The sequence below is a fragment of the Selaginella moellendorffii genome, unplaced genomic scaffold (assembly GCF_000143415.4).
Source record: "Selaginella moellendorffii unplaced genomic scaffold, v1.0 SELMOscaffold_44, whole genome shotgun sequence".
Lineage (NCBI taxonomy): Eukaryota > Viridiplantae > Streptophyta > Lycopodiopsida > Selaginellales > Selaginellaceae > Selaginella > Selaginella moellendorffii.
The window spans coordinates 1,469,188-1,488,604 of record NW_003314305.1 but is presented as its reverse complement, the minus strand read 5'-3'; the positions used below and the strand labels follow the sequence as shown (position 1 = coordinate 1,488,604).

The window sequence follows — 19,417 nt, the reverse complement described above, 5'->3', positions numbered from 1 at the left end:
TGAGAGACCCAGAAATGCATCTAAGGACATCTTAGATGTCCTTTAGGCTAAAGATGGGACTTGATGCTTGGATGGAGCCATGAAGTCACAAACGTGACTAAGTGAACTTTCGCATTGAATGAAACTTTCACTATATGGGGCCTGGTCTGAGGCTGATTCCTCTTAGGAGGCCAGGCTGGCTGGATGGAGAACTTAGGGGTGGGGGTAGGTTATCCGACCTCGAGTCTGTTTTATGTGGTATCAGAGCCAATCTTACTTTAAGGTAGGCCAATGGACAGCCTTTGGACCTTTCCTCATCGATGCAATGTGACAGGATGTTATAGTTAGTGGCTTGGCTGTAAGGCCGCCTCTAGCTGAATAGGACTGGTGTGGCAAGTCACAAGGAATGTGACTTAAGGATTAACAGATTGACTATTGAGGGGATTTAACCCCTCCTATATGAGGGGACTAAGTCCCTCTCATCTGAGGGAATTAAAGAAGGCTCGTTGCTTCTCCTTGAATGGCTACGAGGTAGGCCTAGCTTGTGGATGAACATAAGGGGAGCCTCCGCTCCCCCAACTTGGTGGAATGATTGTACTGGGTGATAAAGTGTGCAGTACTTCAATTTTTTATAAAAAAAAAACTATCGTACCTGGAGCTGACCGAGGGTTTTGAACTATTCATCGATGAAAGCTTTCTTCAACTTTGACATTCAGCTAAACCTTCGACAGACCTATGTTTCAAAGCTGTGCTCCGCCAACCTCTGTCCCTTATACATGGCGAGGAGGGTCACGTCCTTGGCATCGTAGCAGGCTTGGTTGAGGAGATAGACACAGAGCTCCACAACGACTCCGGCTTCGAATCTTAGTCGCGCCATCTTCTTTGTCGTCGCAATCCTGCTGCTCGAGAACAGGAAGACTTGATATCCTCGTAGTCGGAAACGCTCGGATCGCCCTTCAAGCTGCCAGCGATGAGCTTGGAGATGCAAGGCTTCATCCTTCGCTGGGTTTGGAGCATTACGTGCTGGATTCCGTTCTACACCATCCGCTCGAAGGGAGAGACTTCGGGTTTATGCTTGGTGGCGAGCTTGTAAGTCGTCACACTGCACCCGGATGAGAATGAGTTGCCGACTGTGCTGCGTTAGGCATGCAAGTAAGTAACTCTCGAGCACCACAGCCGCTTCTTTGACGACAATCTCAGGCATCGAAGTCGTTCTGCCGAGAAGCTCCGCGCATCATCATTATCACAACTTTCGAATTTTCAAGCACCGGGAGGTGATTTCTCGGTTCCGCGTCAGAACGTTCTCTCGAGCCCGCACCTCGGTATCAAGTTGGAAAACATGCTGGTGAAGTTGCGGATCGACACCAAAGCTGGCCTCGAACTGTACATCTCGCTGGAGCCACCTTTCGATGTGAGGCCCCGAAACAAAGGTGGTGCTTGTGGCGTTCGAGGAGCTCGAGCCGTGCGAGATCATACACAGGTCTCCATTCCTGCAACGAGCAGCGGGGAAGTATCAACCACCGGGTGTCAGGAGATCTGGAAGAGAAGGAAACAATGTCAGTACATTCAGCGAGGAAATGGCTGGCTGCTGCTGCTCACGATCACGAACTTTGGCACGCGAAACTTGGAAGAGCAGTCCTCGAGCATGGTCCAGTGGAACAGCGACGAGCTCCTTTCGAACATGACGGCGGCTGGGATTTGCAGCCTGTCAAATGTTTCTCTCGAGACTATGAGAAGCTCCACAAGGCTTTGGTGCTTGGCAAAGCGGACGAGACGAGTGGTTTCATGGTACAGGCGATTGGAACTGCTAGGACGGAAAGTCATCGAGACAACAAAAGTAGAAGCAAAGTTTACCTCTGGAGCGCTGGTTGACGACGATGATCCAACTCCAGCTACCAGAGCACTAAGATTCACAGGAAGAACAACACTGCCACATGTGGCACTTCTTCGTGTCTCTCGCCATCGCGAATGAGAGAGGGGCGAAGAAACGCGTTACTTTGCTAAGTCACAATATTTAAGGAACTTTTGCTAAGATATCGAAGTTAATAACACTGGCGCGCTGAAATATAAGCCAAAAAAGATAAGAGAAAAGAGAATCGGAGTGGCGCAGCGGAAGCGTGGTGGGCCCATAACCCACAGGTCCCAGGATCGAAACCTGGCTCCGATATATTTTTAAACTGCTTTGTTTTGAACTAAATAATAAGATGTGTGGAGAACCTCGGCTCGAATCGCAGCAGCCTAATTTTGGGCATAACATTTTCACACTAATTATTATTTCTAATATAATTTTAAATTTAATATTCTTTATTTCATAGTTTCAAGTCTTAATTATATACAATAATAAACTGACCTCTAAAAATTTCAAGTATAAGCCGGCCTAGCTCAAGGCTCTTAACCTAGGCGATCAAGCTTTTAGTGAAAACAAATTAAAGAGTGATGTGGCTGCTGGGATTCGAGCCCAGGTCTCCACGGCCACAACGTGGAATTCTTACCACTAAACTACAGCCACACAATTCGTTAAATATTGGTTAATAGCATTTTCAAAATTGTTTCTTGCCCTAATCATAAAACTCTTTCTAGGGCTAACACAGAGAAAGAGGAAGAAAGAAAGAGAGGCGCGGTAATGAGCTCCAATCTGTACCGTTTCTGCTGTGGCGCCGGCGCATCCCTCGCGCTCATCGCGTGCATCGCTGCCGCCGCGGGCAGATTATCCTCCTCCTCCTCCCCCCGGAATTTCTCGCCAAATCTGCTTCGCGATGGCAGCGAGGCACGTCTCGTCGATTTCACCGACGCCAGGACGATCATCGCCTCCATTCTCGGGGCAATCGGCGCCGCGGTCTCCAGCGCGGGAGGGATCGGCGGCGGCGGCCTCTACGTTCCCCTCTTCAATCTGTTGCTGCGATTCAACACCAGGACCGCGGCGGTGCTCTCCAATTTCATGATCTTCGGCGGCATGATCGCCAACATGATGTGGAGCGCCTTCCAGCGGGATCCCTTCGACGACGAGCGGCCGCTCATAGATTTCGATGCCGCGCTCCTCATGCAGCCAAACATGCTCCTGGGGATCAGCCTGGGCGTTCTTTGCAATCTCATGTTCCCGGGCTGGCTCATCACGCTCCTCCTCACGATCACGCTCGCGTTCGTCACATTCCGGAGCTTCAACTGCGGATTTCGCCTCTGGAAGGCCGAATCCGGCTCCAATTCCAGCGATGGAGAGGGCAAGAGCGCGAAATATCACGATGCCGAGGCTCCGCTTCTCGATTCCGCCGAAATTCCCCATCGTCGTCCCCGCGCCGCCGCTGCCGCCATGGATCCGCCAGAGGAGGGAGCTCCCGATTCAGAGAAGCTCGGGTGCTGCTCCGTAGGGTTTCCAGCTCTCAAGCTCGCGGGATTGCTGCTCGTCTGGCTCTTCTTCTTCGCCGTGCAGCTCTTGCGAGGCAGCAAGACAAGCGAGGTAAGGTCCTTTCTTTTTCTCTCTCTTTCTCGATTCTCTCGTCTTAAGAGCTAGATTTTGACTCAGGGATACTTCCATTTGGACGAATGTGGCTTGGGATACTGGCTTATCACGGGATCGCAGCTCCCTCTCACGCTCCTTTTCACGGTTTGGACGATCCGGGAAACCACCGTGTCCACTGTAAAGGTAAGCTCTCATCTCCAATTCATTCATTTTTATCGTCTTCCTGGTAGAAGATCACAAATCTTCCGGTTATCTGTGCCTTGTGTCAGTAGTCGTGTCAATCGGACGTGAAGTTCCTTGTCTCGAGTGCTAAGAGTTTGTTTGTTGCTGGAACTTTTCTAGGACAAATGTTGGTTGATTGGTTTATTGTTTCTCTTTTGTCCTGAATGCTTTCTCGGCTGCCCGAATCTCTCCACTGCGCGCCTTTCCATTTCTCTCGTCATTACACAAGCTTTGATTTCGTTCGCAGCTTTTTCCATGCAAACTATGATACTGTTCTTGGCTTTTCATGACTTCGTTATTTGCGTATATCTATCCAGAACCCGAGCAAGTGGAACTCGTCGCGATCCAACAGGGCACACCTCACGCTTCCACTAATGGCATTGCTAGCGGGGATTTTGGGTGGCTTGCTGGGAATCGGCGGCGGGATGCTCATCAGTCCCATTCTTCTGGAGATGGGAATGCCGCCTCAGGTAACGTTACTCTCCTCGTTTCATCGCTCCTCCTCCATCGTGATGGAGCTTCACTCTTCGTTCTCCTTACCAGGTGACGGCTGCAACGAGCGCGTTCATGGTGTTCTTCTCGTCGTCCCTGTCGGTGGCACAGTACTGGCTCATGGGAAGGATCCCGGTGGAGTTTGCGCTGTGGTTCTCGGGGATTTGCTTCGTCTTCTCGCTGGTGGGGCTTTTGGTGGTGCAAAGAGCCATCCAGAGGTATGGCCGCGCGTCCATCATCGTGTTCTTGGTGACCAGTGTCATGGGCTTGAGCGCGCTTCTCATGGCTGGTTTTGGGGGGATGGACGTGTGGAAGCAGTATGAGCGGGGTGACTACATGGGATTTAGATCACCGTGTTGAGGAAAGCATGTATAGTATATAGATGTCTAGACAGACGGATAGATTGGATAGCGACGAGCGTCGCGAAAATCACTCTTTTTGTCATCCAAGAAAATCTATCAATGGTTCAACGCCTCGTTGGACGCGCGGTTTTGTTAACTAATAAATTGTCATTTTCATCTATAGTTCATTACCGACTCAAACAATACTAATTTAAAGGTATGGTTTTCTCATAAAATCTAATCATAGTATTGGTTTATACTTACTTGAGCACTGATTGCCACGTAGGACCTAGCTGTGACACGTCATCCCTGAGGCTACATTTCGTGAAACCACGGTAGCTTTCACTTTCACAGTCGAATCTCCCGCTTACAAGGTTGGCATCTATAGCTAAATCATAAGAATGCACGTCTAGTCTCTCCCATTGATGCAAGACTGCTAGCCACCTCAGCGCGAAACAAAGAACCACGATCGAGACCAACGTATTGAGATCAACCAAGCTCTCTCACTCCCCATCGCTGCGATGGCGAGAGAGACGAGGAAGCGCCATGGCTGTGTTGTTCTTCCGTTGAATCTTAGTGCTCTGGTAGCTGGAGATGGATCATCGTCGTCAACCAGCGCTCCAGAGGTAAAGTTTGCTGCCAGCTTTGCTGCCTCGATGACCACTTTCCATCCCAGCAGGAGGTCGCGTCCAATCGCCTGGTGAAGCTGCGGTACCATGAAACCACTCGACTCGTCCGCTTCGCCGAGCACCAAAGCCTCGCGGAGCTTCTCACAGTCGCGAGAGAAACGTTTGACAGGCTGCAAACCCCGGCCGCCGTCATGTTCGAGGACGACACCAAGGAGCTCGTCGCCGTTCCATCGGATCTGGAGTTGGCTCTCGTGCTCGAGGACTGCGCTTCCAAGCGCCGCATGCCAAAGTTCGTGATCGTAGAGCAGCAGCAGCAGCCAGCCATTCCGAAACCAGCAGCGGGGAAGTATCAACCACCGGCCAGGAGCTCTGGAAGAGTGACCGTAGAGCAGCAGCCAGCAGCAGTGGGAAAGTATCAACCACCGTCCAGGAGCTCTGGAAGAGAAGAAAGGAAACAATGTCACTACTTTCAGCAAGGGCATTGTAGAAATGGACACCTGTGTAGGTTCTCGCACGGCTCGAGCTCCTCGAACGCCACAAGCACCACCTTTGCTTCGGGGCCTCACATCGAAAGGTGGCTGATCACGCAGCTTGAACAGCACTCGGCCGACAACATCGAGTATCTCAGCTCGGCGAAAGGACTCCAAGCGCTTCAAAACGTTCTCTCGAGTCCGCATCTCGGCCTCAAGTCGGCAAACATGCTGGTGAAGTTGCTGACCAAGGAAGGATTCCGGTGCAGCATGCTCAAGCACAACACCAACTTGATCTTCGGTTCGCTGCTTGGATCGAGCTTCCTCAAAGATCTCCAGGTTCACATCAACAATCTCACACCCCCGACCGCACAGAAGCTGGAGCCGTTCCTGCTTTTGGCAGAAGAGATTCAGCAACGAACTCTCGATGGCTGGAAGCACGTACCTCTGCACGAGATCAAGGATTCTCTGGATCTTGTTCCCGAATGTCCGTTGAAAGTGGAGCTCGCAAACAAGACGACGGCCCTGTTAGAACACAAGCAAAGGCTCCGGCTCAAACTCACGGCAGCAAACCCGGATGCGTGCTTACAGGCAAGTCTTTTAAGACCTTGTTGTCTCGAAGAGAAGTACTGATCTTTCTCCTTGTGCCTTGCAGGGATCGGAGTTCCGCAGCTCGCCTATCATCCCCACCAACCCAGAGCTGCTCAACATTGTCGCTCCATCAGAAGTGCCTGTGAACAAGACAGACACTCGTTATTCTTCCGCGACGGAGTATCTAGAAACTCACTTCAGGCTCACGAGAGAAGACTTCATCGAGCCGCTGAGGAACGGTATAAAGCAGCACCAAAACGGAGCGAAAGGCCGCCTGGACGTCCGAGTCTATGAGAACGTCCGACCGATACAGGTGGTTCTCGTCCGAGAAGGCATTGCAACGAGAGTGAGATTCGATATTCGAGGAACGCGGCGACGAAGAATGGTTGACGAGGACTGGAAAAACTCGAAGCGTCTCATGTTCGAAGCGCTGGTATGCTTCAGTCCCGACAACTTCCAGAGGTCGGTAGTCTTTGGAACGGTAGCATCGAGAGACAAGCTGGCTCAAGGACTTGTCGACGTGATCTTACTCGATGGTGCTGAGCTCCAGGAAACAGCGTATACGATGATCGAATCTACAGGAGCATACTTTGGAGCTTATTGCCACGTTTTGAAGGTGCTGCAGAAAGAAGAAATGGAGTGCTTACCGTTCAATGACAACCTTGTCGCGCTGGATCAAGAGGTAAAGCCACCGTCATACTTGGTGCACCGAGCTGGAGGAGACTTCTACGACTTCGAGGCTACGTTTCCTGAAATGAAAGAAGAACTCGGTCGATCCAGATTTCACATACTTCAGGAGTGGCCGGATTGGCCGTCTTGTACCTTGGATGCGAGCCAGAAAGCAGCGATCAAACATGCCTTGACGAAGAGACTCGCACTCATTCAAGGACCTCCCGGCACTGGCAAAACTTTCGTTGGCCTCCTGATCGTGCGAGCACTGCTAGCAAATCTTTTCAGCGAAAGCTGTGCAAGGCCAGATATCACGTCACCTTGGAAAGGTCAAGAACAGGAACAACCTGGTGTCCTTCACGGTCCAATCCTCATTGTCTGCTACACAAACCATGCACTGGATCAGTTCCTGGAGAAAGTGATGGAGTTCGAGACCAGAGTTGTTCGTGTTGGCGCGGGATCAAAAAGCAAGACCGTGGATCGTTGCCTTCTCGCAAATATTCGAAAGGACTGTAAGTTGAGCCCACCTCTGGTACGAATGTCCATGGCTTCCGCCAGTGGAATGGAAACTTTCGAAGAGGCCATCGAAAACTGCAAGAGGCAAATGGAGCTTCAGTACGTGACGAGAGAGCGGCTTCTTGAGATCGCGACGTATGAACAGTCAAAAGCTTTGTTTGAAAATGGACCTGGAGGGGTGAAGGCTTGGCTGGAGGGGGAAAGCATCCAGAGAAAGACTGTGGCACTTGAGAAGAAGTCCGTGACACTGAAGGACAAGAAGAACTACAATCGTTTTGATCTCCTCGAGGACGAGGATCAAGAGCCAGCTGACCATGGGAATGTTTATGAGAGCTCAAGTGAGGAGGAGGCAGAAACAGATACTGGATCGGAGATGGAAGAAGAAGAGGAACCAAAAGCAGAAAGTGACGAAGCAGGCAGTGCGCTTAGTGCGAGGATCCGAGGCTGGCTAGCTGAGACTTTCCAGAAAAAATGCGAAGTAAGGGACGATACCAACCCTGAAGCTCCGATTGTCGAGACGATCGCTGCTCCACCGGATCAGCAGGCGGATCGCGGCAAGCGCAAGGTTGTGGAGGTAGATGAAGACCAATCTGTCCCTGCTGCTTCTTTCGACGCAGCCAGTTCCTCCAACCAAATCCAAGAAGAAATCCCACTGGATGTCTTTGTTGACGACCCCGACCTGTGGAGCCTTCCCGTGAGAGAAAGACGAAGGCTTCATCAGTACTGGCTCCTGAAGATCCACACCGAAGCTCGCCGCCAACTTGCCCGGCACACCCTTAACTACCTCGCCGCTTGCAAGGCGAACGAGGAAGCCCAGCGAGAAATCCAGCTCTCGATACTGAGAAAATCCAAAGTTGTGGGAATGACGACGACCGGGGCTGCTCGATTGAACGAGATGCTGGCCGTTCTCCAGCCAGAGATTGTCATCGTCGAAGAAGCGGCTGAGGTGCTCGAGAGTCACGTACTTGCATGCCTCACGCAGCACACTCGCCAACTTATTCTCATCGGGGATCACTTGCAGCTCCGTCCTTCTGTGGCGACTTACAAGCTCGCCACCAAGCACAAACTCGAGGTCTCTCTCTTCGAGCGGATGGTGAAGAATGGAATCCAGCACGTAATGCTCCAAACCCAGCGAAGGATGAAGCCTTGCATCTCCAAGCTCATCTCTGGCACCATCTATCCCAGCTTGAAGGACCATGCCAGAGCTTCCGAGTACGAGGATATCAAAGGCATGAAGTCGAGCTTGTTCTTCCTGGATCACAAAGCTCTCGAGCAGCAGGATTGCGGCGACGAAGAAGATGGCGCGACCAAGATCAATCCCATTGAAGCCGGACTCGTGGTGGAGCTCTGTGTCTATCTTCTCAACCAAGCCTGCTACGATGCCAAGGACGTGACCATCCTCGCCATGTATAAGGGACAAGTCAAGGAGATCCAGCGGAGGTTGGCGGAGCACAGCTTCTTTCGATCTGGCGCTACTTCTTCGAGCATTCGAGGAGCAACTTCAGATCGTCCTTCCTCGTCATCCGCCATAGATGGTCCTTCGTGGAGAAATCGTGGATCATCATCGTCGTCAGATAGTCCTTCGTGGAGAAATCGTGGATCATCGTCTTCGTCATCTTCCATAGATGTTCCTGGAGCTGATGGAAGTTTGCCGCGAGTGTCCAGTGTGGACGAGTTCCAAGGCGAGGAGAACACGATAATCCTTCTCTCGCTGGTGAGGAGCAACATAATCCCGGACAAAGAAAGCGCTGGAAAGATCGGCTTCCTCAACATCGCCAACCGGATCAATGTAGCTCTCTCGCGAGCTCGCCAGGGCCTCTACATGTTCGGCAACGCGGAATTACTGACCCGGAAGAGCGATCTCTGGCGCAAGATCCTCGAAATCCTCCAGGAGCAGCACTCGATCGGTGATGCACTGGTGCTGCGCTGCCAGAATCACCCCGACACCGAGACCCCGGTCCGGAAGATCCAAGATTTCCGCCTCGTCGGCGATGGCGGATGCAACAGACCTTGCGAATTCCAGCTCGAATGCGGCCACGCTTGCCCGAGACGATGCCATCCGGGATCGCACGACGCCGTGATCTGTCCCAAGCAATGCGAGAAAATCCGAGAAGAATGCGGTCATAGCTGCGCCAACCTCTGCCATGGCGATCGCCCCTGCCGGCCCTGCCAGATCCTCGTCGCGAAGATAAACCCTAGCTGTGGTCACGAGCAAAGGATTCCATGCGCGACCAAGGTAGAAGAGGTCGCGTGCTCGAGTCCCTGCCCGAGACCTCTCCCTTGCGGCCATCCATGCCCGAGCAGCTGTGGAAGGCCATGTGAGACCAAATGCTGCGAATCGGTGGTCAGGGAGCTGCCATGTGGACATGGGGAACGGATGAGATGCTTCCACGACCCCGCCACCTTCTCATGCAGTGTGTCATGTGACGCCATCCTAGAGGGCTGCCAGCACCGGTGCAAGGGGACGTGTGGGCGGTGCCAACGTGGAGAAAAGCATATTACGTGTCAGCAAAGATGCGGTCGGGATCTTCCTTGCGGTCACCTCTGCCAGGACAGTTGCTCGGTCCCCTGCCCACCTTGTCGGCGACCATGCGACAAGCGCTGCGTCCACAGCCAGTGCTCCAAGCGTTGTGGAGAGCCATGTCGGCCGTGTCGGGAAAGATGCTCCTGGAGATGCCGCCACCTCAAGTGCGAGCTAAAGTGCCACGAAACATGCCAGCGCGGACGGTGCGACATGCCATGTAGGAGGCGGCTTTCCACGTGTCGCCACCGATGCATTGGGCTTTGCGGCGAGCCTTGCCCGACGAAGTGCCGGATTTGCGATCCAGAAACTCGAGATCCAATCTCGCTCACAAGTTTGGGGGAGAGCGATAGATCTGATCGATTCATCCAGCTCCAAGATTGCGGCCATTTGTTTGAAGTGTCGACTTTGGATCGATGGATGGAGTCTGACGACAATCAATCGGCGATCCTTCTCAAGTCCTGGTACGTAAGAAGAGTCTGATCCATGCTAGATTTCTTGGTTGATCGTGTTCTTTCCCCAGCCCGCTATGCAAGACTCCAATCCGGAGAACTCACCGCTACGCAAACATCGTCAAAGCAAAGCTCCAAGAGATCGAGCAAGTCAAGAGGAGAGTGATGGCGAATTACAAGACAAACCAGGGATTCCAGCACCTCGGGAAGAAGAATCACTCGGCGGCCATAGAACTCTTCACCGAGGCGATCCAGGTCGAGTCGGGGCTCTTCCAGGCCCACCTTGGGATTGGAACAGCGTATTGCCAGGCCAAAGACTTCGAGAAAGCAATCGACCATCTGAGATTGATCGTCCAGTCGAGCCCACTCTCGTCCGAGATCTCGACAATTCGATCAGACACCTCGAGCTCGAGCAGCTACACTCCTCTTCCAAGCAACGTTTCACCCAGTGATCTCGTCGCAAACGCCGGTGTGGAGCTCGCGATCCAGGCGATGGTGCAGTGGGCTCTGGCGCTCACAAATCTGCAAAAGTTTGCGGCTGCGGTGGCGATCTGTGAGGCGGTGCTAGGGCACGATCCCGGGAACGAGAACGCAGTGAGGATTAAGAGTGAGGCCGAGAAGATGAAGAGAAGTGTGGAGATTGAAGCGGTGGAATTGAGAGCCGCGCTTGGGAGCGTTGGAGGTACGTGGTACAAATGCCCGAATGGTCACATCTATGTGGTCGGAGAGTGTGGCCGTCCAATGGAGCAGTCGAGGTGTCCGGATTGCACTGCAGTGATTGGAGGATCTCATCACATTCCAGTGCAAGGCAACGTTGCCATCTCTCGTTATGGTGATTTTTAATTAAGTTATCAGGGGACCATATCCATGAAGTAGACCACTTAATAGTTTTTAGTGAGATGTTTGTAATCTCTAGTTTGTTCTTCCAATGGAGGTTTTGCCGGAGTCACGGTTATTTTAACAAAAGAAAACCCTGTAAGAAAAACTTAATCAAAATACTGAAAAACTCAACCCAAGAAAAGTGGGAAAACAAAGAAGAGAGAAAGGAAAGATGGCCATGGGAGATAAATCACTTACTTAAAATTTCATCTCAAGGTCTCATACCTCTGAAAAGTTTCTCAAGCATGGCTTGGTCCAAAGTTCCAAAGAAATGGTGTCGTTGCTGGGAATGGGAAATGCGGAAGCCATGAAAGATGATTAGGAGAGGAATGCCTATTCTTCTGGATTCAGGTTGGCCTCGATTCAGTTTCTCGTCCTTTCCGTGGTACGCTAAACATTTTACTGCGTCCTGGTGCCACGGTCCAGAGGCAATGGCCAGAGTGGATTCACTGCCTGGAGGAGGTGCAAGATCAGGAGCCGTAATCTTCTTCTGCCCTGCCTGTCCGTCCTAGTGAGTCTTTTCTTTTCCTATACGCCATCGTTGGCTTGAAACAAAAATCCAACAGCTTGACATGCCTATGTACAATTTGCAATTGTATGTTTTGTTATTCCAAGTCCACGCCAGGCGTGTTGGCTTCCCTCCTGCTCCCGCGCGAGTTGCGTGATCCTCGTCCAAGGTGTGAAACTTTATATAGGTCGGCAACAAGGACTTATCACCTTTTTATAAGTTGCTGACAACTATTTGCCATCTTTTATTTGGACGAGTCTGGTGAATACACTCCTCCTACCTACCTAGAATGTATTCCAAACAGAATAGACATACTTTTCCATCATATATGTTAGTAACAATTATGTTATAACCATCTGTTGCATCTCAGGATAAAAGCACTTCTCCATCACATCCTTCTGAGCCTATCCTGCTTGCATTGCTGACATAGCTTTCTCTCTTCTATCCGAGTGTTCCAAAATGTCAGCAGATCCTAATGCTTCTAAAGTTCTGGAGGATGCATTCTTTGTTCGAGAAGAAGAATGGGAGCAAGCTCGAAGTGAAGGTTATGAATTTATTATAATTGGTAGCAGCTTTTGTGCTTTGGGCTTTGCCACTGAGCTGTTGCAGCGTAGTCCAGATGCAAAAATTCTTCTCTTGGAACGTGGTGGATTCCTTTTGCCAGATCATGTACAAAACCTCCATCCAATCTTCAAAAGTATCTTGCGGGGGACATGTGAAACATTCCCATGGCAATTTCAACAAAGTCCAGGAGTAGAGTTGCTACGAGGAATTCTCCCATTCTTTGGTGGGAAATCGCTAGTATGGAGTGGCTGGTGTCCCAAGCCATGTCTAGAATCAACAACTTCATGGCCATTATCTTTTACTCAAGGTCTTCGTGAGTTTTTGGAAGCGGCAGAAGATCTACTCCAAGTTGTCAGTTCATCTGAAGTATATAAGGGAGAACTCCAGGCGGTACTAAAAAATCTTTTGGATGACAATATACACGACAAAAAGGTTATGTTTGCACCATTGGCTATGGGAGGAGCTTTATGTAAGAAGTTTTGCACTGCAGCTCCGTTACTGTCTCTGGCAAAGTCTCACAAAAATTTCAAGATTGCTACAAATTGTTTGGTCTATGAGATTGTTAACAACAATGGCACTGCAACAGCTTTAAAAACAAGTCGAGGAGAAGTGAAACTCTATGATACCAACAAATTGGTATTATGTATGGGGGCTATTCCATCTACAGCATTAGTACTCAACTCGTTTCCAACATTTCATCATATCGGCAAAACTGTGGTATGTCAATTTATTAGCTCCCTTGTTGCTCGCGTTCCAAGAGAAGATTATAAATTATCTCCTCCACAACATTTGGAGCTTTCTGCCCTTTACATTGAAGGTCAAAAATATCACATCCAGGTGACAGGAATGGATAACCCAGACCCAGGAAAAAATAAAGCAACAGCCACTAGACTTGCACCAGATCTAGTGGCAAATCCAACAGAAGAACAAATGCAATCATCTAAAGAAGGGTTTGTTATCTTGGTTTGTATTGGGATTGGAGAATTCGGGGAGAACACAGAATCAGGGGTTGAAAGGACCAACGGAGACCACCTCAATTGTGATAACATCAAGATTCACGTGAAGGAATCCAAAGCAGATCAAGCCGTTAAAACCAGGATGGAGGACGCAATGCAAGATGTTTTGAGAGCCTTATCTCCTCAAGGTAGAATTGACTTCTGGGATTCTTCATGCAACAAATGGAAGAAAACACTTCCCGGAGACGTTCGGAGTTCCATCATCATAAACGAAAGCTCCACAATGCCAATTGAACAAAGTGTGGATATCAACTACCAACTCAAAGGCACCAACAATGTATTCCTGACAGGTAATGCTATCCTGCCAATCCAATGTGGCTCTTGGAATCCCACCTTGACGATTGTGGCTTTAGCCCGACATCTGGGAGCTCAACTTGCAAATAATTAGTCAGTCAGAAGAACTGTATTGAAATACAATCTACTACTAAATAAAACCATCTAGTTTAGTATTCCTGATGGTAGCCTGCATTGCGTGATTGTGTGAACTACTGCAACTTCGCCCGGAAGAGTGCTGCTGGTGATCGTGATCACTTGCAGGATATGCCACGTGTCTTCGTGCAACAAAATGCAACTTTAACATTCAAACGTAAAAGTGCAACTCACTCAACTCAAACTCTTGAGGATCAATTTTCGTGCAGCTAGGGTTTACCTTCAGCGACTGGCGCAGCTATGGCCGCATTGCCGACGCGGAAATCTTGACTTGGCCTTCACGACCTTGAGCTTGCCGAGATCGGCTACCTGGCGACCTGGTGGAGCAGCGATCAGCGGGTCAATTCACACTTCGCATTTCTGGAAACTAAGCCTCTCTGCTTTTGGTTCCTCTTTTTCTTCCATCTCCGATCCAGAATCTGTGTCTGCATCCTCCTCAATCGGGTTCTCACACGCTTTTGCAAGGTCGACATAGAAAGGATTGGTTTCTCGGACTTCTTCGCAAGTGCCACAGTGATGCTTCACTTCTCCAGCCCCATTTTGAAACAAAGCTGTCGCACAGCATCTCTCTCGTTACATACTGAAGCTCCATTCCTCTTAAAAGTCTGGATTCCAGTGGTGGACGCCTGCGACATTCGTACGAGAGGTCGAATATTTGTGAGAATGCAACGATCCAAGATCTTGCTCTTTGATCCCCCGCCAACACGAACAACTCTTGTCTAACTCCATCACTTTTTCCAGAAACTGATCCAGTGCATGGTTTGTGTATCACACGATGAGGATTGGACCGTGAAGGACACCCGGTTGTTCCCGTTCTTGGCTGGCGCGCCGACCTCTCCAAGGTGACGTGATATCTGGCCTTGCACAGCTTTCGTTGTCATGGAACGGCAAGCGCTCCATTTCTTCTTTCTGCAGCACTTTCAATAAGCTCCTGCAGATTCAATCATCGCACACCCTGTTTCCATTCAGGAGCTCTCAGCACTCGAGTACAAGATCACATCGACTATTCCTTGAGCCAGACTGTCTCTTAATGCCACCGTTCCAAAGACTACGGACCTTTGTATACCAGCGCTTCGATACTTCCCAGTCCCGGGCATCAAATCTCAATCTCGTTCTTCTTTGTGCATCGGTCGGACGTTCTCATAGACTCGGACGTCCAGGTGGCGTTGAGCTCGGATCTGGCGCTGCTTTATACTCTTCCTCAGCGGCGTGGTAAAGTCTTCTCTCGTGGGCCTGATCAAGTGAGTGTCCATTTACTCGTCGCAGAAGAATAATGAGTGGGTTCACAGGCACTTGACAATGTTGAGCATAGGCGAGCTACGGAATTCCGGTCCAAAAAGGAAAAGATCGTATGCATCAGTTTGAGCCGGAGCTTTTGCTTGAACAGGGCCGTCGTCTTGTTCGCGATCCACTTTCAAGGGACATTATCCAGAGAGTCCTTGATCTCGTATAGAGGTAAGCTATTGAATAAAACAGGAACAGCTCCAACTTCTGAGCGGTCGATGTTGACGATGTGAACTTGGAGAATTTTGAGAACATGTTGGTGAAGCAAGGCTGGTCAGTAACTTCACCAACATGTTGTCGACTTAAGGCCGAGGTGCAATATTGCGGATCTAAACAAACTATATACAATGGTTGTAGATACAAGTGGCTATGCTGTAGGTGTCATTTTTATACAAAACAATCTGAGACCTTCTGCCGAGATGAGATTCTCGATGTTTTCCAGCCACCTTTCGGCTGAAACAGGCGTTCGAGGGGCTCGAACCAGATTACTCAGGTCTCCATTCCTACAATCACCGACATTGTTTCCTTCTCTTCCAGAGCTCCTGGCGACACTGGTTGATACTTCCCCGCTGCTCGTTTCACGACTGCTGGCCGCTACTGCTCTGTACGATCGTGAACTTTGCACGCGGTGCTTGGAAGCGCAGTCCTCGTGCGGGATCTGAAGGCAGAGCAAGAGAAACAAATCTCGGTCTAGAGACGGTTTATTTCGCGCTCATGCACTCTTATCTTAGCCGAGGTTTTAAAGAAAACAAGGTTGTGAGGGGCCAGCACAGGAAGCATGACTTACGGAGTTCTTCCGGCCTTGGAATTCTTGTGCTGGATAACCCAAACGGGACATAGCAGTTGTGATTGCCGGTCTGCCATTGCTGCTGGATCTCGAGGTAGAAATGCTTGTTCTTTCTGGTGCTTTTAAGGAAATGGTGGCTGGTTTGCAATGGTTTTGCTTCGTTTGATCAGGAGATTGTACTGCCGGTAATTTGCTTCGCCTTTGCGCTATCTGTTCCTTGTTCCAATCGTGAAAAGCTATAGGGTTCCGAGGTGAATGGAGCCCACTACTGGAGCAAGAGCGACGCTACTGGGGCATTTAACGTGCTGGATTTTGGGAGTGGGTGCTGTCCTGACATGGAACAGCATGCTGTCTGCTATGGATTATTATTTACAAGTCTTCTCGGTATGACAAAGAGACAAGTAACTTGTCTCTTTGTGATTCTATATATGCCTGTGTTTTGCAGGATTACTATCCATCCAGAGTTCTTCCGCTTGTTTATCAGCCGATTTCGATGGTTGTGGTGGGAGTTTTGACTGCATTTGAATCAGAGATCATCACACAGTATCGCGTCGTATGTGGATTTTGGCTCTTCTTTTTCGTCTCGCTCTTCATCCCGGTGGTAAGTTTGGACCATCGTATAGTGGAGGATAAACCGTTAAAATTGTTGTTTCTTTCAGCTGGATCTAGCTTGTTCGGGTCTCGGGAGCTTTGGAACCTACGTTGGTGTATGCATCGGAACTGCCTTGTTTGGTACATCTGGGGGCTGTGTTGAAGCTGGAGTTGTCGGGGTGCTATCTTACACCCACACCGGACTTTTACAGGTATCTGAAAAATGTGATTACTTTCTGCAGATAACTTAATATATTATCAGTCTTTTACTGCAGGTGTAGCTGCTTCTGGTGTTGCTACATCATGCATGAGGCTAATAACCAAAGCTTCATTTGCAGAAGATAGAGCCGGACTACGAAAAGGAGCTCGTAAGTGTCAGGAAATAGAATCTTTATCTTTATTTCTTTCTCGATTTGATGTTTTTATTCCTGCAGTTGCTTTCTTCTTTATCTCCGCAATTGTTGAGCTGGTCTGTGTGGTACTATACATCTTTGTATTTCGACGTTTTACAAAACGGGTCCAAAACGAGGCAATAGAAACCGAACCAAGATTAAGCAACACCAAACTCCTTAAAGCCAATCTGGATTATGTGTTCAACATCTTCATTATTCACGTGGTTACATTAGCAATATTTCCAGGAATTCTAGCTAAGGATAGCCAAACACATCAACTAAGATCATGGTAATTTTTGTTTTTATCACTTTTTAATCAATCCTTGAATAATCCTTGCCAACTTTTACAGGTATGTGGTAACACTTGTTACAGTATTCAATGTTGGGGATATGGCTGGTCGATACTTCATATGCCTCAACTCTTTAAAGCTGAAAAACAGGACAATGCTCTTTTGGCTGGTCCTCGTAAGGTTCGCACTCGTTCCTGCTTTTTACTTTGGAAGCCAGTATGAAGGGTGGACAATAGTCCTTTGCTTTTTTCTTGGGACATCGAATGGCCACTTCAGCGTTTGCGTGTTTGTAAACGCTCCCAAAGGCTACAAGGTACTAGTGAATACGGATCTAGTCGTTTTTACCTTTGCTGAGACAGGTCTCTGAACAAAGTGCTCTTGGGAACATTCTAGTACTTGCTCTACTTAGTGGCGTTTTTGTTGGTGAGGTTGCGAGTTGGATGTGGCTTATCTAGCACCATATTGTTGTTTTACCACCTTTTGAGAAGCAAGAAAGGATGAGGTAGAAATATTTGTAAAATGTATCCTTAATGGAGAGCATATAGAATTATAATACGACTATCAGGCAGGCAGACAAGTTCACTTGACCGAGTCACTTCAAGGCCAAGGGATCAGATTCTTTTTCTTGCTGCGATTCACAGGGATTGCTCTCCAACCTTGGCATTATCGCCAACATCTTGGCCGGACTCGACGATCTCTGACGTCGGAATTCAATGCAAGTTGCTGGGTTTCGACACAAGAATGGCTGACGTCTGTGTGTAGGAATCAGTGCGTTCACAAATCCTGTTCTCGAAGTTCCAACCAAGTGAGTGTCAAGAGGAATTTCTACACAAGATCACGACATACCGTAAGGTGAAGGAAATCGTATCACCATATGGCTTTGATGTTGGTCGGCGGCGAACTTGGTGATGTTTAAGAACCTTTGGCACGGAAACGAGACCATGGAGACGACGTTCAACCTGAAGGACTCAGTTAGACTCAAGTTACCTGTGTTAGCACCAAAACAATGGAATGATTTCTTCGTTTCTTTCCAAGGCATTTGGACTGGACTTTTTTATTTCTTCTTCTTTGGTGCCTCTGGCTCGGGTGGCGTGAGCTTCTCGTCGAACAGATCGAGGTCTTTCACTTCCTGCCTCAAAGCCACTGTTTGCATCACAGAAAAAAACATGAGAAGAGTTTTTTCCTTCCAGCACCAACGAAAAGAAGAGAAAGAAGAACCTGTTCTTGGGCTTGGAACTTCCATGACAATCTTTGGCGTAGAGCTGCGAAGCGGTAGCAATGTTGCTGGCTCGGTTGGAGGATCCTCCGGCTTGACTAGCACTGCTGGGTCTTTGGAAGTGGAAGTATCCTCCTCGGGCTTGACTATCATCGTCGCCGGCTCGGCGGGAGGATCCTCTGGCTTGACAATCACCTCCGCCACTGGCTCCAGCAACTTAAGCTCCGAGGGTCTCTTCGCGAAGTACGTATCGATCAAGAGCCTTAAGTTGCCGCTCGATTCTTTGAAATCAGCAGGCTCCTCTTGGGGATGCGTAAGTCTTCGCTTCTCTGGAAGAAGAAAAATGGAAGAACACGAGAAGCGAGATGTTAGTTCACGAGGAAAGTTGTGAAATCGTCACCTCATCTGGCTCGCGATAGACTTGACTAAAACCTCAACGCAGCTCGGTGACGATTGAGAGATAGAGCGCTTGTGAACCTATGGTGCGACGCCGCTGCCTCTCCGCAACTTGGAGATTGGAAAGAAGGAAGAGCATGTGTGCTTTGAGCTGCCTTTGCCTGTTCCATGCCTCTCTTTCTGCTACTACTCTCTCGTGCCACTGGCAAAACAAATAAAAATGAAAACTTTCATGAGCTTGAGAGAAACGTACTTGAAGCAAGACTTGGTCTGTCGAATAAGTTTGATATGGATCGGTGATTCTTAATTGGCGATGGCATTTCTTAAAATCGTAAGCGTGACCACCCTGGAGAGAAAGAAAGAAAGAAAGAAAGAAAAAAAACAGATGGAAAGTGAGAAAAATCACTTTCTTTTGTAAAGGAGAGGCATCCAACTACGAGATAGAATTTTTTGCTTACCACTTCCCAGGGTTTACACAAAGCGTGGAGCAAGACATCTGCGTCGTACTGGAGCTGTATGGGATGCTTCTCCTGTAATTCCTTCATCATCTTGGCCACCACAGCCTTCTCACCGGTGAGATCAGAGGAATCGAGCACCTTAGTCACCAGATCCATTGGCGGCAACTCCATCACCATCGCCCCCAATCTAACCCTAAAGACAAATGGGTGCGTCCACTATGACACTGCCACGTGGCTATTCGTCCAGGTAAGCTTAATTTTAAAGAAA

General features: G+C 49.2%; 5 protein-coding genes and 2 non-coding genes across 8 annotated transcripts; 4 read left to right on the top strand and 3 right to left on the bottom strand.

Annotated features, from left to right (window-relative positions):
* Positions 1 to 2,074: 2,074 nt before the first annotated feature.
* On the top strand, positions 2,075 to 2,146 carry TRNAM-CAU. Its single transcript has one exon. It is a non-coding gene; the product is annotated as a tRNA-Met (tRNA).
* Positions 2,147 to 2,416: 270 nt separating this feature from the next.
* On the bottom strand, positions 2,417 to 2,488 carry TRNAH-GUG. Its single transcript has one exon. It is a non-coding gene; the product is annotated as a tRNA-His (tRNA).
* Positions 2,425 to 4,679, top strand: LOC9648184 (sulfite exporter TauE/SafE family protein 2). The gene is made up of 4 exons (XM_024685450.1): positions 2,425 to 3,433; positions 3,500 to 3,619; positions 3,976 to 4,128; positions 4,202 to 4,679. Exons 1-4 carry the CDS (start codon positions 2,603 to 2,605, stop codon positions 4,508 to 4,510), a joined length of 1,413 nt encoding a protein of 470 aa, XP_024541218.1. The 5' UTR covers positions 2,425 to 2,602; the 3' UTR covers positions 4,511 to 4,679.
* A 132-nt stretch (positions 4,680 to 4,811) lies between these two features.
* LOC112349997 lies at positions 4,812 to 6,152 on the bottom strand. The gene is made up of 3 exons (XM_024685400.1): positions 6,036 to 6,152; positions 5,618 to 5,980; positions 4,812 to 5,555 (listed from the first exon to the last, which is right to left on the bottom strand). Exons 2-3 carry the CDS (start codon positions 5,795 to 5,797, stop codon positions 5,310 to 5,312), a joined length of 426 nt encoding a protein of 141 aa, XP_024541168.1. The 5' UTR covers positions 5,798 to 5,980; positions 6,036 to 6,152; the 3' UTR covers positions 4,812 to 5,309.
* A 6,033-nt stretch (positions 6,153 to 12,185) lies between these two features.
* On the top strand, positions 12,186 to 13,694 carry LOC9648182. The gene has a single exon (XM_024685337.1). The coding sequence runs from the start codon at positions 12,186 to 12,188 to the stop codon at positions 13,692 to 13,694; it is 1,509 nt and encodes a 502-aa protein (XP_024541105.1).
* A 2,367-nt stretch (positions 13,695 to 16,061) lies between these two features.
* On the top strand, positions 16,062 to 17,534 carry LOC9647825 (equilibrative nucleotide transporter 3). The gene is made up of 6 exons (XM_024685335.1): positions 16,062 to 16,190; positions 16,466 to 16,538; positions 16,673 to 16,765; positions 16,934 to 17,078; positions 17,140 to 17,254; positions 17,439 to 17,534. Exons 1-6 carry the CDS (start codon positions 16,062 to 16,064, stop codon positions 17,532 to 17,534), a joined length of 651 nt encoding a protein of 216 aa, XP_024541103.1.
* Positions 17,535 to 17,603: 69 nt separating this feature from the next.
* On the bottom strand, positions 17,604 to 19,344 carry LOC9647824. Of its 2 annotated transcripts, XR_002993596.1 has the most exons (6): positions 19,150 to 19,344; positions 18,945 to 19,037; positions 18,696 to 18,893; positions 18,298 to 18,624; positions 17,926 to 18,222; positions 17,604 to 17,862 (listed from the first exon to the last, which is right to left on the bottom strand). XR_002993596.1 is itself a non-coding variant. In XM_024685362.1 (2 exons), exons 1-2 carry the CDS (start codon positions 18,116 to 18,118, stop codon positions 17,672 to 17,674), a joined length of 384 nt encoding a protein of 127 aa, XP_024541130.1. In that variant the 5' UTR covers positions 18,119 to 18,265; the 3' UTR covers positions 17,604 to 17,671. The 2 variants fall into 2 exon arrangements, 1 of the variants encoding a protein (XP_024541130.1); XM_024685362.1 differs by lacking the exons at positions 18,298 to 18,624; positions 18,696 to 18,893; positions 18,945 to 19,037; positions 19,150 to 19,344 and having other exon boundaries at positions 17,926 to 18,265.
* Positions 19,345 to 19,417: the final 73 nt, after the last annotated feature.